Source organism: Tubulanus polymorphus, chromosome 1 (genome assembly GCF_964204645.1).
Source record: "Tubulanus polymorphus chromosome 1, tnTubPoly1.2, whole genome shotgun sequence".
Taxonomy (NCBI): Eukaryota; Metazoa; Nemertea; class Palaeonemertea; order Tubulaniformes; family Tubulanidae; genus Tubulanus; species Tubulanus polymorphus.
The window spans coordinates 27802088-27811813 of NC_134025.1; the positions used below are offsets into that span (position 1 = coordinate 27802088).

The window sequence follows — 9726 nt, forward strand, 5'->3', positions numbered from 1 at the left end:
AATGCTGCACATCCCTGGGACTCTTTATTCTAGTTGTACCTTGATGTTCTTTTCTGTTTCGACGTGAATGATTTCATAAAACAATGCCGAGAGTTTTTAAATAAATGAACTAGAAAATCTAACAAACCTTCTATTCTTGTTCCATACAAACTTTTGACGGCATAAATGAGCTATGTATAGTATTAATTTCGGCGCTATCGAGACAATGCAGCACTGAATGGCTGTATTGTAATATTTAGGACAACATTTGATGACTAAAGGTTTTTAGACTCTCAATTGTGACAGTACCCTCATATTGTGGTTCACCGGTACTGAAACGGATCAATTCCTCCATAACTTTTTAGGATATTCATCATCTCTGGGGATTCCTTTACCTCGTTATTCGGATAAAAAGCCACAATAGCCAAAGATGAGTTCCATGCGAGCACCGAAATCGGGATTAAGCCGTGATACGCATCAAAAGGTAAGGCAAATAAAAAGCTGCGGATGTCGTAATACATTTCTAAATAATTCTTCAAAATCACATTACGCGTTTTCATTTCAGATAATGAATAAATATGATCAAGATGATGGTTCATTGTGTCTGGAATGGCTGAGAGAAATTATTCTGGAGAATTTGTACAACGGAGAATACTTCGAAGAAATAGACCTGAATGGAGAGGCAGAAAGCTTCTATAGACAGCTCAAAGATGGATATGTGTTAGCTAGGTATATTGCATAAAATCATTTTGTTTTTTTTTCAAATTCATTCGCCAATTTATTGCAAAATTCACAAAATCGTAAAAAGTCATGATCTCATGATCTGACTCAGTTGGTCTATAGACCTATGTGTAGGCCCTGTAGGAATGTATAGATGTTTCAAAGCGCGGGGAAATGAATGAATTTTATCAAAATAAAAAATGCTCTTTGTACGAGGTCGCATCAATGACGACAATTTGGGAGTTTTGCATTAAGTAGTCCATTTATCCACTGAATTGGACTCGACATAAGACCAGAGAAGATATTCAATGAATTAACGGTTAAAAGGCAAAAATAGGCAGACACCCAGTGTCTTCGCAGGGGCGGACCCAGGAAATTTGGAAGGCTGAGTAAAGAAGAAAAGAAAAGGCATCTTTCGGATGAAAGCTGCGATTGCATAGGCAACTATCTGGGTACCACCTGCGTTATTAGATATTTTTGAAGAAAACGTCCGAACTGTTGCAATTTCTGAAAACTTTGAAAAAATACATCCACGCAATTTCATGAGGATGAATTGTCAAATTTGCAGGTCATTACTATCTTTGTCTTGATGAAAAGGGCAACCTAAATTAGGAAGGCAGGGATCCTAAATCCGCCCCTGTTTCGTTGCATGTATCCCCAAAGCAAGGAAAGGATGTCACTTATAGCACGTTGACACCATTAAAATCATCATTATGTCACAGCGGGTCTGGTGTAACAGCAATCACGCCGTTTCGCCTTCTAAATTACCCGTAATACAACGATTATCTGAAATTACTGAAAATTAGGCTACTTGATATATTTATAACGAATTATCATTGCAGATTATTTGATTTAGTGCGTGGCTTTTCTCTCGTTACAGCTCAAACTTCAACCATATTTTACCTCCTCTCAGCCAAATATAAATCAGGCGACACGATTTGTTTGGTGAATGATAATGAATAAATTTCTATCCGCCAAGGTTATAGTGACATCACGCACATTGTACAGAATTACTGAGACAAACGCTAAACCTTGGAGTAATCATTTCCAATGATTACTCCAAGGCTGAACCATCCTGCGCCGTCATCGCGTGTCTAACATAGGATTCGATTCCCGGATCCAAATGGGAATTAAATGAGCTTTACTCATTAATTCTCGTTGATTAATATTGAATGTAGTTCATGCTTGTATACACGGTATTTACAGTCCTGTTTTGATCGCGGTTCTTTTAATTTTCAGATTAGCAAAAGCGCTCTTACCAAACAGCGTTCCCGACTCAAAGTTACGGCAACGCCCAACATTGCATTTCAAACAAATGGAACTTATAGAATATTTCTTAATCGCAGCACGAGATTTCGGCGTCAGTGACCAGGAAGTATTTCAAACTTGTGATTTATACGAACGACAAAATCTCCATCAAGTGGTTGTGTGTTTAATGGCTTTAGCGAGAAAGGTTAGCTTTGTGTTTACTACTAATTATAGGCTTTTGTTCATTCACACTGAAATGTTTCCGGTATTTTGGTGCGTTTGAGTGTAGTTCGTTGCATTCCTTGTCTCAGATTCGGCACGGTCTGGGTAGGGGCCAATCTTGATCACAGCTTTATAGGCTGACACGGGAAAGGGGAAGTTCATCTACAAGCTAGACCCAGCTATAGAATTCTGAAACGTTTTGACTTAGTAGTTAGAAGTTAAATTGATTTAAACCACGACTCGCATGTCCACTGGCCCTGTTCCTTTTTTCTTAAATTAGGGATTGACAGATTTCGTTGATAATTTTTTACTCGACGCACCTGCCCGCAGGGTTAGTTCATCGAAATCCCCCGTTAGGGAACGGTTCGGTGCTGTGACCATGTTAGATGAGAATGGCGTTCGATAATGGGTTGACTTTGCACTCCCTGCCATTCGTGATGCTGAATGGCGTTTGACAAAACAAAACATACTCTGATCACTTGGTATACATTCGTGGGAAACGGGTATCATATCTGGACTTTCTTACATACGTACATCTTCAGCCTTCATTGAGATGATTATTCTAATAAAGTTTGAATTCAAATCTTGTTAAATTTTAATGCATTTTATTTCCAGTGTAAGGATCGGGGAATGACGGGATTTGGACCCAGAGAATCGCAAGCTAATGTACGCCGATTCTCGCAAGAACAGCTAAACGCAGGAAAGGGTTTCGTCAGTTTGCAGATGGGTTCGAACGCCGGAGCAAATCAGTCTGGCCTCTCTTTTGGTAAAACTCGTGGTATCGTTGATTAGTTGTGCAAGGCTTTCTGAATCGTTCACTGGCGGCCGCACTTTCGCTCTCAACAGAAAATCTCAGCGAAAGAATTGCTATCAAAATTTTGTTGTATAGAAAAACCTAATCCTCGGTCACATCTCATGTATACAGCTTGGGTAAAAAATAAGTTATTTGCATAAAATATTATAAATGTATCGCATGGCAGTTCCTAGCGGATCATGATCATTAGGTGCTGCCACCTTCCGTTATCAGAAAAACTAAAAGTTAACATTTTTCGTTCTTCCTGTTCACCATCCGAAATTCATGAACTCCTCAGTCATATATCATACCATTAAGTGGAGTGGCGTATTCATGTTTCAGGGGCGGATCCAAGTGGAGGATGCAGGTGGTGGGGACCCCCTCCCCCTAAAAATGTAAAGTTGTCCTGAAATCTTGCGGGAAATGAAAAAAACTAGATACCTAAAAATGTTCCAAAATGCATAAAGCTTGTTCTCAGTATTTCCAAAAATTAGTTTACTTTTTCCGATGAGCTTTCTCGGTGCCTATTTCGGGGGTGCACCCCTCCCTGAATCAGACCCTAGATCCGCTCCTGTTAGTTTCTTATTGTATGTGTAGCAAACAGTTTGAATAAAAAAAAATTCGTCAGTACCGTTTATTATCATGTTTCGTCATAGCAGTCATCAAAGCTATTCCGCTTCCAACAGGTTGATGACACGTATATGATATGCCTGTCGGGAGTGGGGGTGTCAGATAAGTCCTTTTTCCAGATTTGCAGATCAGAGAAATCATTTGCTCCAGGGTCGAATACTCGGCAAGAAAAATATTCATATATACATATTCAATAAAAACAAAATTTTTATTACTTTTCTTTTTGATATCTATTGAGAACTTAAAAAAGAACAATGTATCGCCGAAAATCTTCGTGTGGCGATACGTTCATAGTTAAAAACTATTTCAAATATACAACAAAAATAATTAGCTTCAAAATTCTTCTTAAAACTTTATATTATGCTGTAAATTCAATAAAACTTTTCCTACGAAAAAAAGCTGAGATTTCTTTGCAATAATTTACACTTAATATATGTTTTTAATACTGAACAATGAACTTGTTTTAACTGGAAGTGAATTATTCGTTACAGATCGAAATCCAACATTCACACTTTCATAGAAATCTTTACGAATAGCAGTTATAAAAATGAACGCGCAATAAATATCTGATGAAGCAGCAGTAGTTTATCCTAAGCGATTTTTTATAACAATCTCAATATTCCCATATTATGCATTAGTACAAATTTAAATTTCATAGATTTTCCTCTAAGAACTGGTAATGTTTTTCAAACTATATTATCATTATTAGTAATTTATGGATAGGTTTAACTCCGAGCAATTGAATAATAAAAATTTCCTGAGAGATAAACGTTTAACAATCTTATTTTAACAGAACATTTTAAAAACTTCAGTAACAGTAACTTATCAAAACAGTACACATTTCTCCGTATAGATGGCGGTTATGATGATGAATAACCCAACCTCGGCAACATATTGGACTCTCCCATGAAAGCTAAAAAGTTGTCCAGATGAGAAGATCCCTTTTTTTTTTATGATATCCAATAACAGACTTAATACTATTTTTGATCATTATAAAACGAATGCCCCGATATAACGAAGTCAATTTCATTCTAAAGGCAGTTGTATTTACATGAGCATAGCGGTAGAGTTTTTACAACGTCAGTTGTCTTTGTTTCTTTGCGTTCATCTACAACGCTCTTTGTCCTGTTATTATCTTTGCCAAAGGCAAAAAACTCTGGCTCTAAAATAAATATTTTTCTGTAGCCTATCGTCGTTTAAAATACATTAAAAATATGTAATTAGCTCGCTAGTTTGCTGATCCTATTCAACTCTATTAATACTCCTTTATTGCGGAAATAAAAATGTCAACAGCGCTGCTAAAAAATAATATTTTAAGTGTCGTGTAGATTATTCACAATAGACGTGGTATAGGCAAGTTTCTAAACAGAAACCCTACAGGTCTTGCCATAAATTCTCAAGAACATTTGTGTTCGTTGTTCTTCTTGAATGAATATCCGCCTATAGAAAACTGAATTTCACTTTGAATCAACATGCCCTAATTCTAAGTCCGAATATTTCTATAAGAGTACTGGAATACACCGAGCTGTTTCTTTGTGAAGGATAATTATGCAAATATCAGACGCATACTTGCACGGGCTAGCCAGCCAACTAAAACAGCTTTTATTCAATACCGTAAAGAATTTGTTTGCTGGATTGGCACATCAAATAAAATTTATCTTCCCCACTGCACATTAAAAACATTTTATTTGACGACGCAATTACCCCAAAGCTTTCAGCTATATAATCTGTGACTTCATACTTAGTGCCTTATGACCTCTATGTACATATATATATATGTATATATATATATTAGTCGGTGAGCTATTTCAGGAATCACATACACCTGGCTTCAGTATTTCTGGTTAATGACCATGCAACACGAGTTTTCAGCTTTCCATCGCTTACTACTGTAAACAAATCTCATGCCTATACTTTTCGAATGCACCGAGATAATAAAATCTGTGAAGTAAGTTAGGTAGCACATCAAACTTAGGCTGATCTTCTATCGATTAGAATAAGTCTTAAGGAGATTATTTTTTAACTGCCCACAGGTTGTTACATAACTAGATGTATATGTTAGTAATAGATAAATCTTAGTGGTTAGATTCAAAGTTTACGATAATTTAGCTAGTCAATCAAATATGGTAATTAGATAATCAAGAATTTTAGCCGATTAAAGTTTGTGAAACCATTGGGAAAATAATTGTTCGTTACGGTTCAAATCACATTGTTTTTGAAGACACAGACATCATGCGGGCGCACTTTCAACTAGTGTGAATTCAAATCTGTTCACCCGTAACAACAATCTGATTCAGATATCTTTATTTCAGGCATGTCTTGTAGTTATGTAATATGAAGGCCTACATGTCTATACATGATGTCTATGTCAGTTCGGTCATGATTCGATGGAGCATGAAAATCATTACTGTGTTAATTATGAAAATACAAGAACATAGAATCAATGCAACTTAAAATTATAGAACAAAGCAGTTTTATTAATTTCTTTCTGAATAATTTATTACAATCACATAACAATATTGTTTAATTTGATTACGAATTAATAAATAATAAGTTAATATCTGATTTTTCATGCAATGCTTTCGTTCACTTTTTCACATGCAATAAATAGTATTTATAATAAAAAAAAAACAAGAAAGGGTATTTGACAAACTGGTCGATAGTTGACTAAACAAAATATGAATAATAGTTTAGTTTGAATATGATTTTTAAATAAATATCCCAAAATAAATAGTGCTGCAAATAAATTAAATTTTGTCAAGAATTATTTACAGAGGACTAAGTATAGGGGGATAAATTATATTACAAAGACCATAAATAATGCAAGTCATGGATATTTCCTATGATGCATGTGTTTATGTCGTCAACAAAAGCATTGAAAAATAATTTTACAGAATTAGATACGATCTACCCGTGCATTATTGTTTGTTAATTGATTGAGGTTAAACTGGCCGGAAAAACCATCATTTGCATGATTACAAGTGAAAACAACGCCCGGAGGAGTTGTCACGTTGTAAAATAAAACTTTCAGAAAAGAATAAGCACTTTCTAATAAACAGTGCAGTTTTATCAATTAGTTAAAAACTATGAAAAAAAAAGAATTTTGAGCATATGTCAGTTAAGGGACGGGTATATTAGACTGGGGGAAGACATAATAAAAATGTTGCGTTTATCAAATTTTTGGCTGAAATATCCTGTTTGGCAGCAAGCGCACCATTGTTTATGGAGTCATCTTCTTCCTTTTCTCTAACGTATTTGTTGTCGATGAAGCTGATATCTCTGTGTTCTCGTTATGATTAGATTAACCACTAATGAAGCATGCACGATGTTATAATGATTAGCAATTTCGGGTGTGTGAGATGTTACGTATGGAGCAGTCAACGAAAACCTTGAACCGTTTGTATTCATCGACTTACTGATGACTACAGTCGAACTCACTTAATTCGTCTTGAATCGACCGAAATTCTCATCAGGCTGAAATCTGATACGAATTAAGCGGATTTGACCGTATTCGTTAAGATTCGTTAAAACCTGAATAGAGCTCTGTACCTGCACTATACCTGGGAATAAAATCATGAGTGATTTTTTACGTGGTTCAGGGTTTTAAGCCAGGCTCAATCAATCCTTAATATGATTAGCTTTTATTGCCGAGCATAGATTCAATTTACATCGCATAAGGATGCATTAAATCACTCGATGGTTAAGAATGTTAAGCGCACCAACGTTCAATCCCGTCTCGGCACTATCTCTGGCAAGCGAGGGAGTTTGAATTTCAGTAGCGAGTAGTAGTTTGGTTAATACTACTAAACGTGCATGGACATAAACTGTGATGTGTCAGAGGTTAGTCATGAAAAGATTAATCAAGCAAATCTACATTTCGTGAATTTTATTGGAAAAGTTATCAAAGTTACAAATGTTAAACTCTCCAAACAAGTTGAATTATAACAAGTATATTGTATATAAACTGGGTGCTGATTAAAGCTGATTAATTATTAGTTACATAACCAAAGATTTACCATGTTTCTGACCTTGGGATCTACTGAATTAATAAATCTGACCGTTTTTTAGGTAGAATTGATGAATTTAGAAAATATAAATCCTTGGTCTCAAGAATCAATGGTTATGTCAGAATCGAGCCATACATTTGGAGGTGGTCTATTATGTGAAATGTTGGTGACCGATAAACGTTGCTACCCGCTCCAAATACATGTCTCAAAAAATAAATCAAAAGTTATTGAATATTAAATTAAACTTTTTCAGGTTAGTGAATTTCAGCTGCTAGAATACAAGTTAGAATATAAAGCGCAGAGATTCAGCCTCATTTATCATACGTACAATAAGTGTTTTGTTCATTTTGCAAACATATCACGTTAATATATATACATCTATATATCCACATATATAATATACATGAATATACATAGCTTCAAACACAGGAATTTCATTTCATTCTATTTCTCCTATGTCTTTATAAGGCACTTATAGAATTACGCACCATTGAATGTACCGACTTCAGCGCTCAGTAAAAGGAAATAAAAAACATTTCTGGGCAAGTTTCACAATGTCTGTTCGTATTTAGAAAGTCTAACGTGATTTGAGATTCAACATGGCGAAACTTGCCACTCAATACAAGCAGTAGTGTATAGATTACAAGTGATGAATTCAAGTTAGGTGATGATGAATCCAGGATATATAAGTTTCTAAAGAAAATTATCATCTAATTAACGTATGGAACAAGTCATCTAATAATGTTGACAATATTGGTCTACTTCTCTACATACAAAAAAAAACTAACCATACATTACAGATTAATGTTAAGTACTTCTTAACTCAAGTTTTCATAACATATTTTTCCTGTAGCTTAAAAGAGTTCACCAGATCTTAACGTATTACAATGCGGCCTTGCCACCTTTCAAAAAAACAAAACAAATATACATCTGCAAATACGAGAAAAATCTTACCACATGGAAGACAGCCTCGAGATAATACGTTCGAAAATAAATTCATAAATTATGATAATTCAATTATGATTCTTTAAGAGCACCCCTTTCACTTGTAACGAGTACAAAATGTCATGAAAATACATATATAATATATATATATATATATTTATATTTATATATCTATAAATACCATTATCTGAACAGGCATTTTTATTAAGATATGCTACGTTTTAAACCCTATTATTTTTATTTCTATCATGGCATCTATCTCCACAATATTCACTAAACCATCGTAACACTTTAATACAAATATAAAACAACTTCCAAGTGATATTTTTGAAATTTTCAATATTTTGATTTTGTTCAGTTGCGATATGTAGCTAAATACAATTTCAATGCGGCAATCGGTGTCGAGATTCGTTATTAAACTATTTATAAGCGACGGGATATGTAACATCACAGCACAGGAGATATTTGATTATTGACGATGCTCCCAACGAGAAGTCAATCGTGTACATTTGATATATCATTCCAAACCAAACAAAAAGCAAATTTTCTTGTTTGCAAAAGAACTCGAGAGAAAGATATGTTCGCGATGATATGAGTCTCTTCAGATCTATTCGTATAACTTCAGATCTCATGTTTTAAGTGGAGAAAGAGAGAGAGAGAGAAATCTCTAGTATTCTTCTATCTATTTTTAACAAGTATGCAAAACTAAACATAATATAAGCTAGGGCACTCTGTGCTTGAAAAAAAATATAACTATTGATAAGAACTCTTTACTGACAAATACTGGTCTTTCTCAAATCTAACGTACTTTTACCCTCGCTTTTCTCGGAGAGTATATACGCGATGTACCACTGACCATCTAGAAAACTGGCAAACGGCGCAAATCCTTTTCTTTTAAGTAAAATGCCAGCGAGACGCGATGTAGATGGTAAGGAACGAGTTACCATACGAATCAATAATGATGTACTGCCCTCAGGAATTTATCAAGATGCCAACGAAAGCACGCACATAGCACAAATACCCCGATACTTTCACATAACGAGCTACACCAGTCATTATGCGCAATATGCTATATTATACAACGCTAAAATAGGGTCAATTTGAACACTTTCTCGTAAGGAAAGGCATTAGTCAAATGGGGGTTTTAAGATATACATGTAATTCGATTCCTGAATTGTCTAA

General features: G+C 34.9%; 1 protein-coding gene across 1 annotated transcript; it reads left to right on the plus strand.

Moving 5' to 3' along the window:
* The first annotated feature begins 288 nt into the window (after positions 1-288).
* Positions 289-3774, plus strand: LOC141915022 (myophilin-like). Its single transcript, XM_074806386.1, has 4 exons — positions 289-463; positions 545-708; positions 1939-2152; positions 2785-3774. The coding sequence occupies exons 1-4, from the start codon at positions 410-412 to the stop codon at positions 2959-2961; spliced, it is 609 nt and encodes a 202-aa protein (XP_074662487.1). The 5' UTR covers positions 289-409; the 3' UTR covers positions 2962-3774.
* Positions 3775-9726: the final 5952 nt, after the last annotated feature.